This window comes from Sceloporus undulatus, chromosome 6, assembly GCF_019175285.1.
Source record: "Sceloporus undulatus isolate JIND9_A2432 ecotype Alabama chromosome 6, SceUnd_v1.1, whole genome shotgun sequence".
Taxonomy (NCBI): Eukaryota; Metazoa; Chordata; class Lepidosauria; order Squamata; family Phrynosomatidae; genus Sceloporus; species Sceloporus undulatus.
The window spans coordinates 156,302,692-156,329,694 of NC_056527.1; the positions used below are offsets into that span (position 1 = coordinate 156,302,692).

At 40.6% G+C, this 27,003-nt stretch overlaps 3 protein-coding genes across 7 annotated transcripts in view; 2 read left to right on the forward strand and 1 right to left on the reverse strand.

The window, feature by feature from the left end:
• Positions 1-12,494, forward strand: part of DUOX2 (dual oxidase 2) — a 68,204-nt gene extending 55,710 nt beyond the window's left edge. The window contains exons 29-34 of the mRNA XM_042475634.1: positions 259-412; positions 1,443-1,675; positions 1,944-2,102; positions 3,866-4,021; positions 5,340-5,468; positions 10,573-12,494. Coding sequence (XP_042331568.1) covers positions 259-412; positions 1,443-1,675; positions 1,944-2,102; positions 3,866-4,021; positions 5,340-5,468; positions 10,573-10,695 — 954 coding nt within the window. The 3' untranslated portion in view covers positions 10,696-12,494. The remainder of the gene's footprint in view (positions 1-258; positions 413-1,442; positions 1,676-1,943; positions 2,103-3,865; positions 4,022-5,339; positions 5,469-10,572) is intronic.
• Positions 1-27,003, forward strand: part of PATL2 (PAT1 homolog 2) — a 741,315-nt gene that overhangs the window by 625,741 nt on the left and 88,571 nt on the right. The gene's annotated exons all lie outside the window — the stretch shown is intronic.
• The window catches only part of SORD (sorbitol dehydrogenase), a 19,404-nt gene continuing 15,721 nt past the window's right edge, over positions 23,321-27,003 (reverse strand). The window contains exon 9 of the mRNA XM_042475666.1: positions 23,321-25,622. Within this exon, the coding sequence (XP_042331600.1) occupies positions 25,457-25,622 (166 nt within the window). The 3' untranslated portion in view covers positions 23,321-25,456. The remainder of the gene's footprint in view (positions 25,623-27,003) is intronic.

A 27,003-nucleotide genomic window follows, 5' to 3' on the forward strand; every position in this document is an offset into this window, starting at 1 on the left:
AATGTTTGGGGCCACAAAATATTCTGGGGGGCTGCAGGTGGCCCCAGAGTTGCACAAAGCTCACTCCTAGTCTGGATGTACATGGTTTAGCCCACTTGCTGAAGCCAGTCTGGATGAGAGGCCTATGTACATTGCTTTCATGCCTGCAGAAAAAAGGTCAGACCTTCAACATGGTCATGAAAGAAGACATTTTGTTTTGTTCTGTGCTCAGTATAATGTGACTGGAAGTTTGGTAAACTTTGGTTATGTGTTCCCTAGGTTATCATTCATGGCAGCTATGCTCTGATCCAGCAGCCCCGCTTCCACATTTACTTCATTGTCCCAGCCCTCCTATATGGAGCAGACAAACTCCTTAGTCTGAGCAGGAAAAAAGTGGAAATCAGTGTGGTGAAGGCTGAACTCCTCCCATCAGGTACATGCTTGGTATCAACTGATCCTCCTTCCAGTAAAGAGCCTAGGATATGTCATCATCAGCATTATAGCAACAATATATTGTTATCATCTCTCTTTGTTGTAAATTTAAGTATTTGAGAGGTAGGGCTTGGTCTTCAATGTGCAGTTGTGGAGACCCATTGGTTTTATGAAACACCTGCATCTTTAGAGATGAAAAGTTCCAGAACTAGTTTGTTGATGTGGACCAACACAGCTTCTCTTGATTTTGGACTCTGCTTTGGCGGGGACCGTAATGGGACTCAGGACAAAGGCTTGTGCTTCAAAAATTGACCACCATCCTTCTGGTCATCAACAGCTTCTAAAATTACATCTTTCCTTCCTCATAAATATACAGCCAACTCGCCACATTTGTGGCTTTGATTAGTTGTGGATTTTATTAATTTCACGGTTTGGATTATTTACATATTTGATTCATATGTCCTCTCTAGGAATCCCTAGGTCCTCCAGAGAGATTCTACTGGAAATTAACCATAGCGTTGCACTGGAGGATCTAGAGAGTACTAGATAAAACACTTCTCTAGGCATTTCTAGGTCCCCCAGCATGATTGAATGGTCTATTTTTGGCAGATGTTGACCATAGAGTCGTGCTGGAGGACCCAGAGCCATGGGGGCGAATCTGTGGCATGTGTGCCCTCTCTGACATGAGGGCACATGGAGATGGAAGGGCAGAGGAAGAACAGGTGCCCACCCCCACCCCACCCTAGCACCAGATGACACCCAGTGCAGCAATGCCATTGAGTTGGGAGTCTCTAAAAGGTTCACCATCACTGACCTAGAGATTCCTAGAGAGGTTGTCTCTCAGATTTAAATAGTGTTTTCTTATTTACAGTTTTTCCACTTTCACAGGGGTCTTGTGCCCCTAACTAACCCCAGTGAATGTGGAGGGCTCACTGTATGTAACTGGCTAATCTGGGCTAGTTGTTGAGGACAGGATGGCTGGCCTGTGCTTTAATGGCAGGCATGTAAGAAGCCTTGTTTCCATTCCACAGGAGTCACTTACCTTCAGTTCCAGAGACCCCAGGACTTTGAATACAGGTCTGGGCAGTGGGTTCGTATTGCTTGCCTGTCCTTGGGGACTACTGAGTACCACCCCTTCACTTTGACCTCTGCCCCTCATGAGGATACCTTGAGCCTTCACATTCGAGCAGCTGGACCCTGGACAACACGCTTGCGGGAACTCTACTCCCCAGAAAGCATAGCAGAAATTGGCCGATATCCCAAGGTGAGAATCTTTTGGTTTGGGTATTCTCCTGGTGATTATTAAAAAAACACCAACAACAATATAAGCAAGTAGATAGTTAAAGTACACTGAAGAAGTCCTGCACTTTCTGTTGCCAACTGCTACACTTAACCCCCCCCCCCAAAACTACCAATACAGAATATAAAAAGCATTCTTCCTACATCTCCTTTTAATTGTGGACAGAAGTCATCTCAGTGTGAATCAACTTCCCCTGCCTTCTAAGTAAGAAAGTTTTCATATCTCTTTGCAGCTATATCTGGATGGACCGTTTGGAGAAGGACACCAAGAATGGAACAAATTTGAGGTTTCTGTGCTAGTAGGAGGAGGCATTGGGGTGACACCTTTTGCAGCCATCCTCAAAGATCTTGTCTTCAAGTCTACAGTTGGCTCCAGGATCCTGTGTAAGAAGGTGAGGATAAAAGAATGGGGACACGGGTGTGTTAAGGCTAAAAGGCACTAAAATGACTAGTGGTTCTAGAAGTATGCCTCCCTATGAGTTAGTAGAGTGCTATTGTAGTTTTGTTTATGCAAAGGCCATTGGAAAAAAGCAATAAAATCTGACTGACTGACCAGTCTCCTTGTCAACATTTTAACAAGTAGCAGAAACATAATGGCAGCAATCCTGCATCAGACATGTAGCCATAAAGCATGGCTATGCTCTGTTTCCTAATCTATACTTCAAAACCCACCTTAAAATCCTGGCAGCTCTACAGAGGAACAGAGCACTGGGGTGCTGGCAAGCAGGGCACTGAAGGAAGATGAACCTAACCCCCTCCTTCCAGCAAGAAACAACTCAAAAGCTGGAGCAAGACCCCTGTGTAGTCCTATCACAACTTTTCATCACACCACCATTTGCTGGTAGGAGGAAGTTGGACCTTCAGCATCCTGCTTGCCAGCACTGCAGAACTCCATCCCTGGGCACTGCTGCCTGGACTTCAAGGCAAGTTTAGGGATCATTTCATAGATGTGGCAATGGTGCCATGACCATAAATGTGAATACCAAACAGTTAGGAGATGTTAAGCCTAGTTTACAACATTGTAACTGCCTAAGAGGATGCCTGACATTACTTTTGAAAAGTAACTTTCTCAGCTGTGATAGCAATGCATATATTAGAAGAAATGTGCATGAAAGCTTTATGAATTTTCATGTTGAGTTCTAATAAAAGACATTCACAGACTGATGCAGGTGTGAAACTGAACAAACGTACCACTTGAAAAGTGAGAAACTAAAGTTGATATATTTGTCCGTCTCCAGTGATACAAACACCACTTTGTTCCCAGAGAAGTTGAACAGGATAGATGATTCATGGGAAATGAGTAACACCACCTTCCGTTCTGCACAGAATTTTCCTTTTGCAAGAGACATTCCCATGGGAATCTTAAAACTATGCTACTAAGCATCTTTATAACCCAGTGTTCTCTTTCTCATTTGCTCTCCTGTCCTTGGGTGTTTCCCTCCTAGAGCTGTGGACAAGGGACATAGTTGAGAATCAGTACATTTGTTTTGCATGAAGAAGGTCTCAGGTTTGAACTCTGGCATTTCTAGTTAAAAATAGATCATTATCGGGTAATGGGAAATATCTTTACCTGAGACCTTGTAACTGATATTTAAAGTAGCAGGAAATCTTTAGCTGTCTAAATGTTTGGGATTTCAGTTTGCACAATCCCTTACCATTTAGCAGTGCTGAATGGAGCGGATGGGAATGGAAGTCCAAAACAGCTGGAGGTGGAATGGGTCTCCTCCTCTTAGAAAGAACAATTCTGGGCCAGATAGAAAAAGAGGCTGACCTTGTCTTCCTTTCTACTCTGTTGTAGAATTGAGCGATCTTTATGAGGGCTGTCATCCAATTAAAGAAGTCATAGTCAGAGTTGAGTGGAGTTCCATGGATTAATTTAATTAAGCAATGTAATCTGCAAATAATTTGATACCCTCCAATATTGTATAGACAAAAACCAGGACATGTGGGGCCATACAATAGCAGGCTGATCAAAACGGCAAAAGCTATTAATGAGGAAGAGCAGACAAGCTAGGAGAGGCTGCAGCAGATTGCTTTTGCCTGAGTCAGCTGGGAAGGGGAAGATGCTGGGAAGGAAAGGCTCAGTCCACAAAATATCGCTAAGGCTTCAAGAGTATGTAGAAACAACTGTACCCATTTTCCTCATTTCCCCCAGGTGTATTTCATTTGGGTGACCCGGACACAGCGCCAGTTTGAGTGGATGGCTGATATAATCCGTGAGGTGGAAGAGAACGATAAATGCGATCTGGTCTCTGTGCACATTTATATCACACAGCTGGCTGAGAAATTTGACCTGCGTACCACTATGCTGGTAAGTCGCCACATCCAGAAAACTCAGGACTGCAGGACACTTGGTCCTGACAGCTGCTTTGAGGCAAGGCAGGCTGCTTCCATTACTCCCTTTTGCAGTGGACAGGTTGGGGCAAGGCTCTAGCAAGGAGTGGTGTGCTACAGGAACCCGATGTATGAGATATCCCTGGCCTCACTGCTAAGGTTAAGCTTTTATTTAAAAATTGCACATTGTTAGTCCTATTTATGAGGAGACCCTGCAAAAAACACAGCACCAATGTTCTACCCATTTTTTTTAATCTCTAGTGAATGCAAACATACCTTTCATGGCTAAGAGAATGAGCACTACATCAGAATGTTCTTGGTTCAGATCTTGCCTTTGCCATGAATTCAGTAAGTGGCCATGGCACTGTGTCTCTGCCCCCACACCTCACCTGCAATATAGGAAAAAGATAATGCTGAACTACCTTAGATGAATATTTTAAGGATTGGAAGTAGAAAATGCCTGTGTAATTCCTTGAAAGTTGAATATACTGTACGTCTTAAATATTATTATTATTATTAACTATTTAGTCTTTCTATTTAAAAAAATTAAATTAAATGTCCTTTTATTTCTTAACATCCAATAATGTTAGACACATTAACTGAGCTGTTTTTAAGTTCTGGTTATTCTCTATTGACTTCCAAGCCACCCATGAATAAAGACGCTATCTGTCTATTTATTCATTTTATTTGTCACTTTTCTGCTGTACTTTGGACACTCTTAAAGCAGTTCCATAATAATAATAATAAAAATGCAAACAAAATTGGTTTAAAACCAGTTAAGTAAACAGCATGTCTTAGTAAAATAGCTTTAGTGAATTTTATGAAGACTAGCAGGGAAAGGTTAAATAAGGCAGCCAAATGAGAGATCTTCAGAACTGAGACATCACCACCAAAAGGGCCCTGTCTGGCAAGCTCACCAAGACATTGGTGGGACATAGACCCAAACTTCCCCAGCAGATCTTGCCAAGTGAGCAAATGTATTTATTATTTATTTGATGCATTCATATCTTGCCTTTCTCCCAAAATGGGATTCAAGGCAGCTCATGCAGGAGCATTTGATACTTCAGATATCTGAAATCCTGACCACTTTAAAGGTGAAGGATACTAGTATACCCTTACCACCCCATCACTGTAACATCTCTGACTAAATAAGAAGCCTGCTTATCCTGGCAACTATTTCTGGTTCCATCTGAGGGATCTCTTACTTCAGCTGATGGCTTCATGGTTCCAAGAGAAGCAGAAGATTCCTTCCCTCCTACTGGTTCAGGTCTGACTGCTGCCTTCTCTCTTTCTAGTACATTTGCGAGCGACACTTCCAGAATGTCCTCAACCAGAGCTTGTTCACAGGCCTGCGTTCCATCACCCACTTTGGACGACCACCATTTTTGCCTTTCTTCTGCTCATTGCAAGAGGTCCATCCTGAGGTCAGTACCAGGAATGGGCAGAGGGTTCCTGTGAGCAGCCAGCACACAAAGGAAAGGTGTTAGTGGATTCAGCTGTGTTTGACTTACTACAAATAAATGGAATTTTACATGGAACACTGGGAAGCTCAGGCATGTAATGCGCACTTGCTTAAGACAGCACTGGAAGGTTCCTTTATTCCAGTTTATGCTGTTTGCCCAGTTAATCCAGTGCTATGGTGGGTTCTCAAGTTTTGTATGGTATTTTCTTGCTCTAAAAGGTTGAACTGGTTTTGGTAAGGATAGTTTTGCAAAGCCACTCCTTCAAAGTCAGATAAAATATGCTGGCACATATGCTTTTATCTAAAATATGCTGAAGGAATTGGTCTCACCCTTTTCCTATTAACTCTTCTGATTGCTAGAATATCATTTCTGGCAACTTTTCTGAAATGCTGGGCTGAAGGAGGTTCCCTATGTTAGAAATGTTTTCCAAACTATCTGATGTAGAGGAACAGCTAGTATTTATTTTCCCCGGTGTGCTAAGTGCTGGCATCATATTTGTGCCCATTAGCTGCAATTGTTTCTTTCTTTCCTGGAAACTCACCACGAAGCAATGGCCCATGGCTAGAGACCATCACCAGTCCGTAGACCATCACTTTGGGTATCTCTGGTATAAAGAGATCACATATCTTCTACAAACTGTAGTGATGGCTACCAAACTGTAGAGCTTTTAAAGGCAATTAGACAAATTGATGGAATTCATGTCTAATTATGATTATAGCTACTTTGTTATTGTTGTTGTTAACTGCTGTCATGCCAACTTCAATTTGTGGCAACCTTAGAAATGAGAAACCTCCAAGTCATCCTGTTAACAACAAGCCTGCTCAGGTTTTGCAGACTTGGCCTTCCTTGATTGAGTCTATCTACCTGGAATTAGGTCCTCCTTTTTATTTATTGCCTTCCGCCTTGTCTTTTTTAGTGAGTCATGTCTACTCATGATGTGGCCATACAACAGCCTCAGTTTAGTCATCTTGGCTTCTAGAGAGAATTTAGGCTTGCTCTCACTCATTTGCCTTTTTAGCTGTCTATGGAATCCACAGAATTCTTCTCTGGCACTACATTTAAAATGGGTTGATTCTCTTCCTATCAGCCACTACGTAATTAATGCTAGTCATAATTATGTGATGAATAACAATATTGACTGATATCCTACATCGGGGATGTGTGGAGTTATGCATTAATTGTGCTATGCAATCTCTGTATTGAAATGACAGTGTTGTGCAACTGAATTAAGACAGCAAATGTGCAACCAGATACACAACCAAATACACATGCACATCCATGTGCAATGTGCAATCAAACATAATGGGACCTAATGCACAACTCCACTTCTGCAACGTTGAACTGAATGTGGCTGTTCCATCTCAGACAGATTTTACTCATTATTGGTTAGAGAAATGGCAGGTGGGGGGCTGGGGTGGTGTCAAGCGCCATAAAAACAGCCCTTGCAGACACCAGGGATGGCATTAAGGGGTGCTGGGGTGTGAGATGCACCAGGTGACACCCCAAAAGGGGGTGATGCTCCTCAAACATCTGCCTTTGGCAGAAATAGGTTGTGGTGTTCAACTTCTGCCCTTTAAAATGCTGAAGATGGTATCAGTGGGGTGAGGCTCAGTGGGAGGAGAAAAGAAAAGCCCTGTTTTTTTTTTTTTTAAAAAATACATTTAAAATATTTATTTTTTCTTTAAAATCATCATGTCTTACCAAATGTTCGCTTTAACAGTATGAAACAATGTACATTTAGGTTGTGTGTATGATATGTGATATATATGATATTGTAATTTAAAGGTATAATTTTAATTTAGCTAGTAGTTTTTGTCATAACAATTGCCATTATATTCGGTGATGTACAGGAATTACAACTTCTGGGTAACATTAGTACAAAAAAACATTACTAAGGATTCTGTATGGTGAGGTATGGGCAGTGGCATCGCTAGGGCAGTGCGGGGGGTGCAGCCTGCACTGGATGACACCCCAGAAAAGGGATGATGCTCAGTTGGACCCTCTTTCTGCTGCAGGGTGAAGAGGGACGAATGTGTCCCTCCTGGCTTCGCTGTGGGAGAGGCGCACTCCTCCTAACCTCAGTGCCAAGGCACTGATCTGTTCATGAGGAGAATGTCACTATGGCAGCAAAGGAGAGGGCTATCTGAGCTCTTCTGACCTCACTGTCATGGTGCCACTCTACTCATGAATAGATCATCGCCACAGGAGCAGCAAAGGAGAAGGGACGAGCATGCACTTTTGGCCACTGTCCCTTCCCCCTGGAAACATTGCTACTACCCCCAGAAGTCCCATTTCCCACACTGGGTGAACCAGGGGCAGGGATGCCACTGGATACGGGAGGATGTCAATGGGAGGGTGGTACCATAAGGTACTGCACCGGGTGATGCCAAGCCTAATGATAACACTGATGGGCACACTTTGGACACATGCAGTTTAGAATGACCAGCTTGACCTGTAGAAGAATCTTAAATGATGGAGCTTGATGGTGCTAACATGGCTTTAGGAAGCCTGCCCTAGATAAATCCTAATGCTTCCTTTTCCTTTACAAATGTGTCAGCATAACAAGAGCTCTCCTGGATCAGAACAATGGTCTATTTAGTCAGTATTCTGTTCTCACAGTGGCCAAGAAGTTGTCTTGGGCTGAGGGCTTTTGGGAGATGTTGTCCAGCATGTCTGGAGGGATAGTCTGTATCAAGGAGAGAGAGATAAATAGACATGTAGGAGGAAACAACCCAGGTTGTGCTAGATTTTACAAAAGTATTCAGGGTGTGGAATGTGGACTGTTTACCCTAGAACAGCATGAGATAGCTTTCTCCTTCACTGATAAAGCCTGTCTGTGTATCATGTGAAAAATTAACAGCTGCCATGATGAAAATTTTCACCAGAATTGCAGAAAATGACGCCTCCTACATTATCAATTGAAAACATGCTTATGAGAGGGCAAACTCAGTTGCCTAGCTAGATAACAAACATTGGAGGTCCTCCCTTTCTTTGCATAGTTTCAGTACTTAACTCTTATACACAATTAGCTGGAAGTAAATCCCATAAAACACTGTGAGTCATATTACTGAAGGGCAAAACCGGGCAGCTTATGTGTTTGCCACGAGGGCAGCAACACATATAATTCAGCAATACTAAGGTTTCCACCTTTTTCTTCTTGGCCCTATTTCTATAAGAACAACCTGCCATGCAATATGAAGTAAGTGATACTATTTCTGGCATGTAAGTGTTGTGAGGGAAAAGCCATTTCACTTACTCCATGCCTGCAAGTTTCTGAAAGCACACAACAAGGGGCAGGGTACTTTTCTAAAACCTTTAAGTGCAACCTTACTTGAAAGGGGAGATGAGCATCTATAACAGAGTTACAAGATGTCCCTTATTATTAGGGATGTTCCTCATTTGAGGGTTAGAAAAGTTTTGTTTTGTTTTGTTTTGTTTTCATTTATGTAGGCGGAACAAAATGCCCAAAAAAATCCCATATATTTGGGTGCGGACCATTCATAAAGACAGCTATGTGTCATCATGCAATTTATGAATGAGGACAATATGTTAATACTGAGAAATATGTGACTGAGTTAACTGAAACTAATACTTTCCTTTGGTATTTAGGTACGACGTAAGTCTGTTAAAACATACTTCATGATTGTCAGCCCTGCATGTCTTGAATTTTGACAGTCCCATATTGCTATTTTGAAAATTTGGTAATTTGGTAATGATTCTCTGCAGCAATTTATACATTTATATATGTAGAAAACCTGCAGCCTTGTCTATGCCTGTCATAGAATGAGATGGGAGAAAGATGAGGTAGTAGAATTAAGTGTACAGTACTACTACTTGCATTTTCAATGCTCCTCTGCATTAAAAAGATTCTTCCATGCATATAGAAAACTAACACATCAGAGCTTTAGAAGCTTCTTCTATCGATGTGCAAGCTTTGGACCAGCATAGGGTTTTTGTTTAGAAAGAGTTTGTGTAGTATAATGATAGAACATCTTTACATATGCAGGGTGCCAGGTTCAATCCCAGTTAAAACAAACCATTAGATAGCAGGTTATACGGTAGGTTTGCAGCTGCAATCCTGACAGTGGGACTGGACATGACTGGTTGACAAATAATCTGAAACCATATAAAGGCTCTTATTTCTCTGTATGTGTTTTTGTAAATTTGGTATAGCAACCACCCTAAAAGGGTACAATTCTTTTACTTTCATTCCACTATGCACGCAGAGCAGGCCCTTTTCCATGAATGCATTTTAGGTATAACATCCAGCTTAAGATCCTGCAATGAGAACATAGAATCAATGTTCAGGTGGAACTGAGCTACCTGTCTCCTTTCAGCCCCTCCTGGGGATCATTTAGATGCTGGTGTTTTTAGCGTGACTAGGCGAATAATGTCACTCACACATTCCAGTTTTGTTATTCACATTATGGAACTGTATCGATGCGCATCTTTGAGAATTTGGTTGCTCACACATGCCAGCACTTGATTAAAGATGGAGTCGATGATGTGAATGTATTTGAAACACATTCAAGGCATGCAGAGTTTTATCTTGGGTCTGTTTGCATCAGTTATTCACACTGCCAACGATGTGAATCTTTTTAAACAATGGGGGAGAAATGATATCTATTGCCCTGGGTGAAGTTGGGGTTTTGGCAGCCTGTGCCCCAAAGAATTTAATTGGATGCATTCAAAATGCACGGGAACAAAGATTCAACCTGGATTATTTTCATTCTCTGAACTGTCTGTTGCACTCACAGTTTAACTGCTGCAGCTCCCCTCCATGGTCATTGGATGGCTGATGGAGAACAGTGGGGAATGGAGAAGTATCATAACTAGGCACAGATTGATGGCATCTTCTGCTGAGGTCCACTGGAGTCCTCTGCGGGTCTCAGCAGATGTTGTAATCCTTCTGCATCTGGCAATGGGGACATACCAGTCTAGCTCTCTCTGACTGCAATAGGTTCTTCCCTTGCATATGTCACTAACGGGGTGCTGGACACAATAAAAAGTTTTAACTTGTTTATCCTTTTTTTAAAAAGCTTTTTATTATTATTTTTGCTTTCAGGTGAGGAAGATTGGTGTCTTCAGTTGTGGCCCACCAGGCATGACTAAGAACGTGGAGAAGGCCTGTCAGAAGATCAATAAACGTGATCAGACCTATTTTGTGCATCACTATGAGAACTTTTAACTCGTTTGCAAACTCTGCTGCAGTTCCATGAGGTCAGGTCAGAGGTGGCTGCTCATGATTTCTTCATCTCCTAAACCAGATGCTTGAGAAGTTATGGGCCCTTGGCCATGTTGATATGGACTGGGAACAGGGCTCCAGTACTCTGATTATTACTGGATTCCAATCTGTAAATTCTAGAGTAGCCTGAAAAGTTACACTCTAGAGAGTAGGAAGCATTAATATTGCAAGAGAAACTAGTTCAATATTTGCTTAAATGTCTGGGTTTCCTCCAATAACCTTGGAGATAACAGTTTATGAGGTTATTCACAGAATCAAAGTTTCTACTTTAAGAAATCTTTTGCCCCTCCCTACGACTTAAAGTGTTGAGACTTGTCCTAGTTTTCGTCAGCTTAACTTTATAGTGTGTGGACGTGACCAAACTCTTCCTGCTTGAGCTTTACTTAATGTTAACTTACTGATGACTTTCATTTTACATATGGCTTTACTAAGGAATGGGATAAGTTTGCCGAGGATAGCTATTAACGCTGGGTGCATCTGAACTGGTTGGAAAGTCCCACATTTTATTCCTGTTCTTTGGCAGGCCTGTTCTCTAATGCCCCAGTGGAAAGGACTAGGTCTAATAGTTGTAAGTTACAGGAGAGTAGATTTCTTTGGACATTAGAAGGAACCTCTCACAGTATGAAAGCATCAGCAATGGCACCAATTTCCTTCTCTGGACATCTTCAAAAAAGAAGCTAGGCATCTATCTGCTGGGGATGCTTTAGGGTCACAATAAGACAGAAATGTCTTGAAAGCCCACAACAACAACAAAGATGTACCTTATGACAGGTAAATTGCCCTTGGTCCCAATAATGATGACTATTTGTCATGACAGCTAAATAGAAAGTTAAGAACAAAATGAATGAGTTTAATCTTGTACAGAGTTTGTGTTTTTTTTCCAAGCACAGTTCATTCTGTCCTATTTCTATACCAGTCTGCAAATGTTTATAGTTCCCATGAAAATGTACAATTATTTTCATATGCCTTTTTGCACCATATGTACCTTCTGCACTTTCCCGTAATAGATACCTTTTTGCATTTTCCTCAAGGTATGCCTTTTTATATTCTGTTTTCCCCTAATATCTACCTTTTTGTGTGCATATTTAACTGAAAAACTGCATTGCAAAATCTGTAGCAGTACAAATCAAAGTATAATTGCATTCTGGTTCATGAATTCGCTTTTATAGATTGTATGAACATCAGTAGATTGTATTCAATGAAGAATGATTCCTTTCATCGATGAATAACAATATGCTGCTATACAAAGGAGGAATCCCTTGAGAGTCAAAACACATTCAGCTTTCTTACAGAAAGGTAGAAAGAAAAGGGAAGGGGAAATTTTCACATGTGGCAGCACCTTTAAGACTAACTGGTTCTTTTCTTTTCACTTGAGCTTTTGTGGATATAAGCCCACTTCTTCAGATGTAATACATAGTCTGTACTGTGTCTGAAGAAGTAGGTTTATATCCAGAAAAACTTAGGCAGAATTAAGAACAAATTAGTCTTAAAGGTGCTGACACATTTCTTTGTCTTCCCCCCTTCCTTTGACCTTTATATGCTGCAAGAGACTAACACAGCTACTTCTTTGAAAACTATCATCTTACTTACTGGACCAGACTGGACTTGGTAGGGTTTAATTTGTACATCTGTGCTTCAAATACTGGTTAATTTTGGATTATTTTTTTCTATCTCACTCAGTTTGTATTTTGTTTTAGCTACAATTTTGTATTTGAAGGGTCAATTAAAGATAGTTAAACTGACGTTTTGTGTGTGTGTGTACCATTTCCGTAGATTCTATGGAACCAATTATAAATGAACACTGAAACTATAACCTCAGGGTTGTACTGTATATACTGATGTATATGTCTAAAATTTTAGGTTTAAAAATTGACCCAAAAATCCTGAGTCGATTTATCCATGGGTCAATGGAAGTACTATATTTTAATGTCTCTAGTCTTCCACAGTTGCCCACTCTTGGTGTAGTGCTTGAAGTATTGGACTAGGGCTCTGGGAGATCAGATTCCCACTCTATGGCATGACTTTGGGCCAATTGCACTTTTTCAGCTTCAGCCGACACATCCTGAGATTCCTACTCCTGACTTTTTCCCCTCAGGTAGCTGTCCTAACTGGGCTGCTCCAAACAATCCTCCAAAGAAGATTCCTCCTGTGTAGATAACCTGGCGCTGCTTCACCCTGGCCACATTTCATGGCTGGCATATGTAGGCATAGGTGAACCTTACATCTACACCCGTCTCAGCTACTGAGATCTCTGCAGGACATTGGTGGATACAATCTCTTTGCATCTGGCTACAGGGACATAACCTGATGCAAGATTGAGGTTAGCCAGATGTGAAGCAATCCTCACCCTCACCAGACACAAATTCAGTGGGGAGAGTGGCTTCAGCATCTCTGCAGTAGGTCCAGAGAGTGGTAAATGGCTTGGCATAGTCTAGTTCCACACATGGAGCTACAATACAACACTGATCCATGCAAGATTGCCCCCCATATCCCACCATCAACTATCCCGATTTATTTTCCCACACCAGCTTTAGCACTGGAAGGACCAGTCAGCCAGCCTTCTGTGGATTTCCTTTGCCTCAAGATGCTTTTCCTTCTGCTTCCATAATATCAAGATCAAAAGGCTAGCTGACGGCTGCAGCGATCCCCCCCCCTGACCAGATGAATGACACCATCATGAACGATGCCTGCAATAAATGGAAATAATTTAATCATACTGTCTTTTGAATCATTCTGAGTGCTAGCCTCCCTTTCTGGGAAGCGATGAAAGAATGATAAACACAAACCAAAACACACACGATAAGGAAAAACCAAAACTGTCTTACAATTGGATAAAAGAATTTATTTTGCTATTTCTTCTTTCTTTGTTCAGACATACTAATTGCTACATGTGGATGGATAGATAGATAGATAGATAGATAGATAGATAGATAGATAGATAGATAGATAGATGCTGATTTTAATTTGCTATTGATTAATGAGTTGTAATCTTATCTTGATCTGGAGGGAGCATACACACACACACACATGAAAATGTAAAGGAAAAAGGACCTTTTAAAGGTAAAACTACTCAATGATTTATATTTTTGGGTAGATCAGTGTGTGTGTGTGCGTGTGCATGTGCAGTGTCATCCCTAGGGTTGGTGTCACCCAGTAACTCCTCCCCATTGACATCCTCCCATCCTCATCATGAACTATGATACTGACAAGCTGGAGCATGTCCAGAGGAAGGCAACCACAATGGTGAAAGGTCTGGAAAGTATGTCTTGTGTGTGAGGAGCAGCTTAGGGATCTGGGTAAGTTTAGCCTGTTTTCGAATGTGTGATAGGGAAGAGAGCAACCCTGTTTGCATTGCACCTTCCAAAATAGTGCTATTTACTGGGAAAGGGATCCGTGTCACGAGCCAATATTTGAGCAAGATTTTGCACCCAAATTTTCCAAAGTTGCTGTGCCAACCAATTAAATTGATTGCTTTCCTGGTATGGCCATTTGCTATGGCTTCTTGCCAGGAGAAGCTACTAACCTTGCCAGCTCATGGTAGCTTTTGATTAATATATATCCCATCTTGGACCAAAGCCAGGTTCGTGGTTTGGTGCAGCAAGGAATGGCTATAATTATTGTCTAGACACCGGACAGCTGGTATTGTTCTCCCAGGAGTTGCTACACTCTTGGTTCAGAGTAGCTTAGAGTTTAGCAACTCTTTCCACAAGACTGGGCAGAAGCACACAGGGATCAATGTGTTAATCCTTTCAAATCATGCAGATATAAGGAAATCCAAAGGCTTGAGGAAGAGATTCTGGGTATTTTCACACAGCAGATTTAAAGCGTTCTGCTCCAGTTAGTTTATTCAGCTTTAACTGGTTTGTCAGAAAACTGTAAAAGCTGACATTTGTTGCATTCTTTCTCACAATAAGTGTCACTCTTCTACTCTGAGGCTAACCAAAGACACTTTGCAGTGGCAGAGCAGCAAATAGCACCCTCTGTTCACCCAATTCAAGGAACATAGGGTTTGAAGTGAGCCAAGTTATTTTGGCACTTTTTTTTGTGGTGGTGTGTGCTTTCAAGTCATTTCTGATTTATGACGTCCTTCAGGTGAAGCTATTACCAATTGTTCTTGGCAAGATTAACTGAAATGTTTGCCTTTGCCTTCCTCCTAGGCTGAGAGGGTGTGACTTGTCCAAAGTCCCAAGGTTACCAAGTGGATTTCCCGATCTCTAGGAGCATTACTCAAAACACTACACTATAAAAGAACATGAGTCACTTAAACATCTCAAACCTGTCTCCAGATAACAAGGAAAGTGAAACAGTCAAAGCATTCCCGTACCTTGGATCAAATATTGATCAGACTGGCGACTGTAATCAAGAAATAATAAAATGACTAGGATTGAGAAGGGCAGCTATGACAGAACTGGGCAAGATCCTAAAGCGTAAAGATATAACTCTGAAGTGAGGATCATCTAAGCCATTGTATTCCCCATCCCCATGTATGGATGAGAGAACTGGATAGTGAAGAAAGTCGCAAGAATGAAAATCTACTCTTTTGAGAGAAGGTGCTGGAGAAGAATGCTGAAAATACTGTGAATGCTCTGTTGTCCCACTTTTTCAGCTGCCTTTTAAATGTCCCAGTATCTCTCTCCACTTCCCACTTTCCCCCTTTTTTCTTGGGTTATTTCAATTGCTGCAAACTGAATTCAAAGTGTAAAAGTAACTCAACGGGGGGGAAGAGAACAGGGACCAGTATCTTGCTCTCCCCAGTAGGCTCAAATAATAATAATGGCAATAACAAGAACAACAACAATAATAATTTTAAATTATTTATACCCTGCCTCTCCAATGATATTACAATAATATTACAAAATCTTAAAATACAATGCCCCATAAACCCACTCACCCACCATAACCATAAGCAAAACCAAATGGATGCAGTATCTTCTAGCTCATCCATTCTTTCTCATTAATAACTTTTGCCATCATGACGACACTCTGATGTTGTTGTCTGTGAAATGTTGGAAGATGTGAGGTTTCAGCTCAGATCCACACAAAGCAGATTATCATGGGCTGCAAGGACCAAGAATGTCTTCTAGCAAATCTGATGCATCCAGTTCTGTGAAGCTATGAAGTTCCTGAATATATTAAAGAAGACTGCTTCTATGTAAGAAATCTTTAATATAGAGAAATCATGGAACTGAGGCATCATGGGCATCACACGTGGAACACGAAAGAAGGCACACGGGCTTCATAGAATCATAGAGCTGGAAGAGACCACAAGGGCTCTGATCCAGTCCAACCCCCTTCTGCCATGCAGGAACTCTCAATCAAAGCATCCCCGACAGATGGCCATCCAGCCTCTGTTTAAAGACTTCGAAAGAGAGAGACTCCACCACTCTCTGAGGAAGTGTATTCACTTTCCCTAGCAGAGGTGCAGCATGTGAAGGAGACAAAATTCTCACGAAAAAAACTTAAGTAGAAATGTAAAGACCACCCGTTGTGCCCCTCCCTTGAGATTAGGGAATTTTATGTTAACTGGGTTGCGAAGGGAGACCTTTAGCTTTATTCACCTGCAGTCAGCTGAACTTTTTCTCAAAAGCAATGATAAAACCAAAGGCCTACCTAGGTCAACTGGCTTAGTTCCAAATGGTGTCATAGATAAAGTTTTCCTTTGGATGGTGATTACAGCACCTAGTTTGCTATTGCCTTGTTCTTCAACCAGGAAGAGACCCTGATTTGGGATGGATTTCCCCATCGGGGGGAAAAGTTCAGTGCACGACTTGTGAAGACACCAAGCAAAAAGCAAATGTTTGAAGTGGCTTATCATTGATAGTATCCTAATTATGGGTGTAGCCATTAAAGAGGAAAACGTGAAAAGCAAAGAACAGACAATGGAAGGAAGGCACACAAGCATTGGGAAATAAATTATCTGCAGCTTTATGGGTAACAATTCTTTGGCACAGCATAGATCAACATATCCAAGAACTGGACAACCTGCTTATCAACAATCCACAACCCCACCGCATACCTGCTAGGATACACCATTCGGGTACTGGAAATGGGAGTTTACATGGGCATGATCCTCTTTGTGGTTAATCCTATTATCTAGAAGTGAAATAGGTCCGACAGCCCCTGAGGAAGACATGTCATTAGACATGGAATGGCTATACTCGGTTCAAGATTGTGGAAACAGAGTTGTGCATGAAGAGCCGTTGTACACGAATGCACATTTCACATGACATGAGTGTGCACTGCATTCTGCATGGATGCCATTGTGAATTTGGTTGTGCATTTGGTTGCGTCATGACACAATTCACCAACAAGGCAGCGTTGCACAACAGCTACATAACTGAACAAAAAGTTATTCTCCATCTCCTCTCAGAACTTCAGAACATGATTATTTTTTAGAAACAGCTCCATTTTTAAAAAGTGGCAAAGCCGGCCTAGACCAACTATTTTTGTGGGGCTTCATGTTTCTCTAACTGATCACAATGGACTTTTGTAAAAAAAAAATTGTTCTGTTTACTAGAGAAATTAAGATAAAATATGTTTATGAATTTCACGTATAAGTATTAAGGGAAGGATCTGTTGAGAGGAAGGGAGAGTATAGATTGTTGGTGATCAAACAAGCAGAGCTGACCAAAATAGAGGTATGGAAACTAGATAGAGAAGTTTTAGGGTTGTAAAGGGGACAATACTTACATGTCTGAAGGAGTAGATCATGGAAAGTGGTAAGTGGTTCAGACAGAGTCTGAGAGAGACATAAACTGTATCGGGGCACCCTGTGTCTGATGCACATGATGTCTCAAGCACATGGTGTCTTGAGCCCATGGAGTCTTGGTGTTTCAAAGAGGCTAGGTTTTGGGATTGATATTTATACCAGAGATCCTAGTTTCAAAGGGTTCTAGGTGCTATCTTGCAAGATAACAAAGAATTGGTGGCCTTTCCAAGGAATCAGCAATGAGATTCTGGATGGCTTTAATTTCAGAGTTACAAAAACAACAATTGGATTAGGACAGCCCCAACGTGGATGGACAGGGAATTTGGCTGGGTGCAAGGCAAGGGATAGGCAGAAGGAGCTGGCTTACTGGTGCAATAAGATCTCCTGTGTCTCCTGGTGCAAGAAAATATCTGAGAGCTTGGCCAGGGGAAGGAGTGATTAGTAAACCCATTCAGAATTTCTTGGGTCCTTCTACAGGCCTTGAGGTCTTCCATGACCTTCCCATGGGGAATTCACCTGGTGCTCCAAAGATCATTGTGACCTTTGAAGAACATGCCTGGCCCTTGATAGCAAAAATATGAAAGTAATGCGGGGCATGAAGGGTGTGATAATGCGGGCTGCAAAAAATATTAGATAGAATTAGATAAAATTGCTATAAATTGACTTTGAGATCCACAGTACTAATTTGAGATCAAGATTCTTGATGGTACATTTGAAACAGTTTTATATTATCAATGTTTGCCAGGGGTTGTATTTTCCTATACAGTACTTTCCTATAGTTTTAATGTATTTGTAATGACCTTTGGCCAGTACAGTAAACTCACTCACTTGAACTGAAATAACACATTGTTTACCTGGAGAGTTTAGTGGTGCAATCCCAAATTGGGCCCAGTCCAACACATGCCAATTGGGCTTTTGAAGCTGGATTTCTCAATCCATTTTTCCCTCCATCTCCCTGAAAACTGTGTTCATGAGAGCAGAGTATCTTGGTGAAAAGGATGACCTTCAGGGAGAAGTGTGTGTATGTGTGTGTGTGTGTGTGTTGTGTGCCTTCAAGTCACTTCCAAAAACAGACAGACACAACTTCTGTATACAGAACGTTTCTATCCATGGAAGGCCAATTCTGAGAGCCAGCATAGTGTAATAGAGTGTTGGTCAAGGAGTGCGTCTACACTGTAGAAATAAGGCAGTTTTACACCACTTTAACTGCCATGGCTCCTTCGTACAGAATCATGGGACTCCTTGGAGCATAGGTTCCAAGCTACAAATCCCAGAGTTCAATGAGATGGAGCTACAGCACCTAAAGTGGTGTCAGACTGCATTATTTTTATAGTGCAGATCAGGGGTTCCCATCCTTTTTGATTTGCAGTGCCCTTATTTCTATGGCAGAGCTCCTAAGAGTCCTACCCCACGTCTTACAAGTTAATGGTGCTTAGAAGTATCTATAAGAATATATTCTTATTATTTAATTTAATTCAATTTTCATTTTCCTGGAGTGGCCACGGAGCACCTGGGAAGAGCATGCAGAGGCCTAAGGACTCCTTGGAGCATAGATTGGGAACACCTGGTGTAGCTGCACCTTTGGATACCAGGAGATAGTAATTCCTGCTCTCCCATGGAAAACTAGCTTTGGGCAAGTCACACACTCTCAGCCATAGAGGAAGTCAATGGAGAACCTTCTTTGGATAAATCTTGCCAATAAATTGATAGGATTGCCATAAATTGAAGTCAATGTGGAGGCAAATAACAACAAGGTGGGTGTAATCCATTATGTGGAGGATTACTATGGAAGTATGCACATTGTGAAATTTGCCCAACGAACTGCAGGACCTCTTACTAGGGATAGGGGAGAAATAGAATTGGTTTGTATTTTAAGGTAAAATGAACATATTTCACTTTTTTGAACAATAAGCAAAGCAACATTCAGTTATCTTGTTTAAAAATCGTTCTCCAAACAGATGTGTGTACATTATGGGAATGTAGAGGCAAGTAGAAAAATATGTTTAATACTGAAAGCAATGTCCAAAAAAAAAAAAGCATTCAGAAAATGCATGCAAAGGTATGAGACAAAAATATACCCCAAAATTGGGTGATTTGAACACAAATTCATAAAATTTTCATGCAAATGTTGATTAAAACATTCTGAGAGTTCAGGCAAACCGTATTTATGGTTGAAAAGATTGGGGCAAATTGAACTCAAGACTGAGGAATGAGAAACTGGGATAAATCAAAACAGACAGATGCATCAAACACTACCTTTGAACAGTCTTAACAACACGTTGTTTGGATGACTCTGTGCTACTGTAATGCTTGCTGGGAGTAAGGAAATATTGTCAAGCTATAAAGATGAAACAGGAATCCTAGCTGGCTAGTGATAATGGAAAAGGTGTGGCAGGAGCCGAGATGAGATTTTACCTCTTCTTACACAGTTCTGCAAGAGATGGAATTTCCCCACTCACTGCTTAAAATCTCTCTTCCGCTTTGCCGTTCTGCTCCATGAAGAAAGCAAATATGGAAAGCATGACTTTATAAGAAGTTATTGATGATGACCAATGATAAAGCAAAACTGAAAAACTCATACACTGGGCATATCCCTTCCCAGAATGAATATTGTAAAGCATTTCCCCTTCCTGATATGAACATGGCTCCCACAAGGCTGTTGTCTACAAGAAAACATACCCATTGGATGTTTATGTGTAACTCCTGGTCCACCAGAATATACCTCCAATACCAATTTTCAGCACTAGTTTTAGTCTGGAAGCACACGAAGGAAAAATCAGAAATGGATAGACATGTATGGAAGTGCCTTCCTCTAACCACTGGTTTGAGATTCATGAGTGCAGCACAGTTACATCTCTTGTGCTTATGCTCCAAAACACACTGCAGAAATAATCCAGTTTGAGACTGCTTTAACTGCTCAATGCTAGGGGATTTTGGGAGATGTAGTTCTGTGCGACATTTAGCCTTCTCTGTCAGAGAGCTCTGCCTTTGGTGCTACAACAAACTGCAATCCTCAGGATTCCCTAGCATTGAGTCAGAGCAGTTAAAGCAGTCTCAAACTGGATTATTCCTGCAGTGTGCTGTGGACCAAACAGAAAAGGCTTCCCACTCTTGTTCTTTTCACTTCTGCACCATTGAAACCTTCGTCTTTTTATGTTCCCAGCTAGAACTGGCCCAAGATATTTAGCAGCCTGAGAAAATGTCTCTCTTTCTGTCTTTCATGCATACACACTTGTCCGTGTGCAAATGCCAGTTGGATTAGCAACTGAAACTTACTTCAGCACTGACAAAAAGGAAGGCACAAAAAGACTTGTGGCCAATACCAAGAGAGGAAATGGAAGAACAGCTCGGGAGGGCCATTACTGCTGTCCCCAAAATCTGCTTCCTAGCATGGAAATAATAATAATAATAATAATAATTATTATTATTATTATTATTATTATTATTATTATTATTATTATGTCCTTTCCACCAAAGTACATCAGTATATATACAATCAAAAACAAACAATAAAACACCATGTTATAAATTGCTAAAATGTTAAAATACTAAAATAATATACGAATATGCTAAAAACAAGAACAAACAATACTGTCTAATGGAAGGACTGCCCTGTTCACAGATCCCTGGGCTTTCCTTAAAGCCACAATTGGAGATTTCTTCCCCTCTTAGAAACCTAGCAATGAGTTACACACTTGGGTTTCCAGATGAAAACTGGAGGAGACTGCTATATATTTAATGGGGATGCAGAAGAGAAGAGTTTCAGCAGGAGTCATTTGTCATACAACCAGGTAACAAGCAGTGCCTACTGAAATTCTCTGTCTTCTGAAGAGCCTGGTACAGTAATTTTAGACCATACATGGTTACTTTAGTGCAATGGTTAGAGTGCTAGACCAGAATCTGGAAGATCCAGGTTCAAGTCTACACTGGTCAGCCTGACCTATTTCATAGGGTTGGTGTAGGCATAAAGTGGAGAAGAGACAGACCATGTATGCCATCTTGAGCTTACTGGAGGAAAGGCAGCATACAAATGTACTAAGAAATTAAAATAAATACGTAGTTAAGACTCTCTCCTTTCTGCCGTTGTTGTCGTTGTTGCCACTGTTGTGTGCCTTCAAGTACTTTTAGACTTACAATGGCCCTAAAGCAAAACTGTAGTGGGGGTTTCTTGGCAAGATTTGTTCAGAGGTGGATTACCTTTGCCTTTCTCTGAGGCTGAAAGATCGTGACTTATCAGAGGTCACCTAGGAGGTTTCCATGACTGGATGGGGATTCAAACCCTGGTCTCCAAGAGACCTAATCCAGTGCTCAAACTGCTACACCACAATGGCCATTTGAATCTATCAGCATTTTTAAAAAAAAAAACTTCTAGTTGCAAAAGAAATTTAAACCCCTTCTAATTAGGTTTATTTTTCACAATATGGGATATGGACACAATGTTGAAATTTGCATATACTGTAGACTATGTATGACAAATCAGTGCATTGATGCTGAGTGTTTGAGCACAGTAAGTCCCACAGTGATATACTGTACAAACTTACTCATTTACATTAACCTGAGTGTCAGATGTTGTTCTTCTAATACTGAATTAAGGCTATGTAGCCTTGCTGAGTAGATTCCCCTCTTCCCACTTTGGTTGCTTTCTGTACAGAAAATATAATGGATAAACGGGAAAGTGTTTTGACAAATAAAAATGCTTCAGAATACTGCAGAAAAGGAGGTGAGGTGGAATAACCTGAAACATCATGTGACTGACAAAATGTTGTTTTGTGTTGTTTTAAAAATAAGATAGGGGACATACAGCAAGAAATATTGCCACCTCCTGACAACTCTTCCCCTGTCTAGAAGAGTCCACTGTTTTGTATTGCATACTTCTCTGCATGTGATGTTACTCATTGAATGTACATTTGCGCTGAATGGCAGTATTGGGCAACTGAATGTACATCCATATGCGCAACCAAATCCGCATGCACATCTGCATGCATAATGGCACTGCATGTGCAACTCCATGTCTGAACCTTGAAACAACTGCAGACATTCTATATTGGACAGAAATACCCAGTGCTTGTGATGAGGAACATGTGCATGGATAAGACACCAAAAAAATTCCAGGCTACACACGACCTAGAAAATTCTGCTTATTGGGTGATCTATAAATGTCTTTTTTTGCACAGTGAGAACAGTGGGACAGACTTTGCACCATGTAGTCTCCCACATGGTTCTCCTATCAGGTACTTGCGAACAAGTTAATGAAAGTGAATTTATGTCTACAGTTTTAATGGCTGAAGAGCCATTTGTCATCACCTATCCCGAAAAGGTGTAAATGAAACATCCAGATCTCCCATCTAAAGCTACTCTTTAACCATTTTAGAAAGAAAGAAAAGAAGAAAAATGATACAAGATGAATATGGAAAAGGCATGGATTTTACATGTTGTTGTGAAGTAAGACTGTCCACAGGGCATAGCAGGGGGCTAATAGGAACTCTCTCCCCAAAATTCAATTTTCCTTCAGTCCCCAAATGTTTAGTAACTGTATCATCCAGCTAACATTATATAAAGGTGCCCTAATTTGCAGATAAGTGTATTTGTATATAGGTGAGAAGTAAGAACCTACAGATATTGAAGAGGATGTCATTCAAAAGGAAGAGTCAGTAGAGATAGGGCATGTAATGCAATGTGAACAGCTCAGTATAATTCTCAAACAGCAGCAGGAAGTGTAAAAATTTTAGTGTAATGTATATGAAAAGGCCTTATCTACAGTGAAAAGTGCACCCCACTGGAAATAACATACTGTTACCAATAGCTGGTTGTTATCGTTTCTAGTTGTATTAAAGACACACAATTGTGAAAGCAGTTTATTCAACAGAACTCCTTTATTTGCATGGTACCCTGAGTTTGAAACAAAACAACATTTCTTCAAAATCAAAATAATAGACTCATAGAATCAGAGTTGGAAGATACCACAAGGGCCATCCAGTCCAACCCCCTGCCATGCAGGAAATCCCAATCAAAGCATACCCAGTATTCAGAATAGTCAAACCATGCAATACCTCAGACTCCCCTGACAGGCAGTATCTGAATCTGATTTCTTGTGATGGCTTAGACTACATCTGTGAACAGTGCTAGATGAGTGAAAGGCAAAATCAGTATAACATGACTCTGTGAGTAAAATATATTGTTAGTGGTTTCTGTCCTAGGCCTTTGTAGAAGATCTAGGATTTGGGAGTCAGTCATCCCCTTTACCAATTTTGCATTTCAAAATTACAGTCCACATCTTAAGCTAGCTGCTTGCTGAGGCATGCCAACATGCCCTTCAGGGCTATAATGTGAGGAGGAAGTGGCTCTTGCTGCAGTAGTCATGGGAAGGCACCGACTTAGGTTATCCCCACAGGGCTCAAAAGCATAACATTCAAGCACAGTGACTATAATTGCAAGGGATTTGTACACAGTGCAACAGAACCAAAGATTCCCTGTTTCATTTCCATAAGAAAGCAACTGGCACCAGAACAAGTAGAGTCCCAGCATTTTAAAATCAATGATTGGTAATGAACAGTTGAAGACACACACATCTCATAATGCTCCAGGAGCTATCTACCTTTGATGGAATTGCAACATGAAATACACCCAAAGGCATCACTTATAAATGTATAGTCTATGACTGAAATAGGCATATTCAGACATTTGCCTTTCTTAAAAAATGAACATATTTTTTTAAAAGGAACAATATGGAAGAGGATAATATTTTTGTAGTCCAGATTTCAGCAAGCAAAAACCCTATTCCCTTCACACAATGGACATTTGTTACAGAAAACCCTTGTAAAAACAACACAGAAAATAGATTGAAACAACTGTTATGGATGACAATTGCCTCTCAATCTGGTACCTTTAAGGTGTGTTCACAACTGTGACTCCCATCATCCACAACCAGCAATGGCCAACCACTGTGCTGGCAGAGGATGGCACAGCTGTAGTCCACTTTTGAGTGTTGGGCTACAAATCCCACATGGTTTCTCAAAATGAGGGGGACTATCATCATCATTATCATTATTATTATGTATATACCGCCTTTCCAAAGGATCAAGGCAGTTTACAAAAATACATTAACAAATACATAACGCAATTAGAATTTCATCCCCTTACCTTAATACCCACATCAAATACAGTTTAAAATAATTAAACATTTAAAATATATAGGATTAAAATAGATAAGTTTAAAATTTAAAATGGGCAGAAGCAGGGGAGACATTTGGGGTGAACAAATTATTATTATTATTATTATTATTATTATTATTATTATTATTATTATTATATTTATACAGTCAAAGACTGTTGGATAATGCTGGGTTGGGGAAGCTGGACCTTCAGCTAGATTTCAATTGATTCTAAAAAGTTAGTTCTCACTGCATACGAAATACTTATTGTGTAAAATTGTTCCAAAATTGCCACTCTGTGGTGTGTGTGTCTGTGTTTGTATCAGTATGTGTAAGGCAAATTATCAGTGGGGTAAAACCCAAGTGGCAAAAATGCACGATCAGTATAGCTGTGCAGTAAAGATTTTGCAGGGCTAAACTGTTTCTGAGTGGGGACTTTATGTCTGAATGCTCCCCCCCATACAAAATGTCCACATGCACAGAAAACTAGACTGAGCAAGAACCCTCTTCCACAATATAATCATAACCAGAATTCCAGAAAAGACACGGAATCCCTGAACCAGACACATTTTTCCACTTCAGTTTCCTTTTTGTTATCTTAAAATGTGTGTCTAGCTCATTTTTATGGGGAAAGGGTCTATAACTTATCAGATTCTCAAAGAGGGCTGTGAATCAAAAAGGCTACAAACCATTAATTTAATGTTTCACAGAATTCTGTTTTAACATTTATTTCATTTTTTCATTTTAAGGCTCTTTAAGTCCTCAGCCAATCTTTGCTAAGTATTCCACCCTCACTAGCAGTAGGATGTAGCATTCTGTTTTGTTTTGGAAGTTGTTGGGGTTTTTATGGATTCTGATCATTAGGATCACATTTCAGCATGATTTTTATCCCAATGCCTTTTTTGGTTGTTTCAAAAGCATCCAGAGCCTTTTCCAAAGGAAATCGATGGGTCACCAATGGCTGGACATTCACTTTTTTTGATGCAAGCATAGCAATCGCCATTGGCCACCTGCAAGAAAACAGGAGGGGGAAATTATGAATTAGCAGAATTCCCAATGCCTTCTGAATATACAAATGTCAGACAGAAGAACTGCAGTGGTCAGTTGCCTCAAACACCAGAACCATTTTAATGCAAATAACATTGCATACCAGAGTTTAAAAACCATACGTTTTGGACTACAACTCCCAGAATAACCCAACCAGCATGCTACTGACGATGCAGCTGGAGATATTCTGGAAACTGTGATGCAAAAAAGTAAAACTTTCAGGTTAAGCCTCCTAAACTGGGCTTCCTCAATCAATCATCTTCTGAATGTATTTAGACTACAATCCCATCATCCCCAACCAGCAAGGCCACAGACTGTGTTGGCTGGGAGTGATGGGAGTTGGCATCCCAAGCCCTCCCTTCAGCCACCATCTTGAGAGGGAGAGAGGCCTGTTATGTTGTTGTTGTTTTTTTGACTTTGTATTGTACTTCCTGCTGTACACCGCTTTGATCTAATTTGGAAAAGCGGTATATAAATAAACATTATTATTATTATTATTATTATTATTATTATTATTTGTAGAGCATCAAGTTGGAGACAGCTATCGTATATTCAACATTTACTGACTTTCATTAATTTTGTGATACTTCTAAATATATAGTCTTGAGTAGACTATATATCAAAGATCATTCTCTGAAGGCATTTTACAACCAGGGATTAATTGTGGAAGGAAATCATTTAGTAGTAAGAATTCATACATTAAAGCTGTAGTGTAAATAACTAGTACAGTATAAGCTCTTTGGTTGGTTGAATATTTCTGTTTTAACTTGGTACTGATTCTATGATTCTATTCTCAGTGTATTAGATTGCTGCATAGTGGCTACAGTGTTAATTGTATGGCATAATATGCTTCATTTGTATTATAGATATTGTGCAATAAATTCCATATTGTTTCAGTGCCTATGCATGGTGCTAATGTCCAATCAACGCCCCATAGTAAAAGTGCTACAGTAGTATAAGTATGTTTTTCCTTATATAGTTTGTTTGATGGCCCTTTACTCCCTCCACTGTTCACAGTTATGTACTGACCATACTCTGTCATGCTAACTCCTGTAAACCTAGAATCACAGAGTTGGAAGAGACTGCAAGGGCCATCCAGTCCAACCCCCTGCCATGCAGGAACTCTCAATCAAAGCACCCCGACAGATGACCATCCAGCCTCTTTAAAGACCTCCAAGGAGGGAGATTCCACCACACTCCAAGGAAGTGTTCTTCCACTGTTGAACAGCCCTTACTGTCAGGAAGTTCCTCCTAATATTGAGGTGGAATCTCTTTTCCTGTAGCTTGCAGCCACTGCTCCGGGTCCTGTTCTCTGGAGCAGCAGAAAACAAGCTAGCTCCCTCC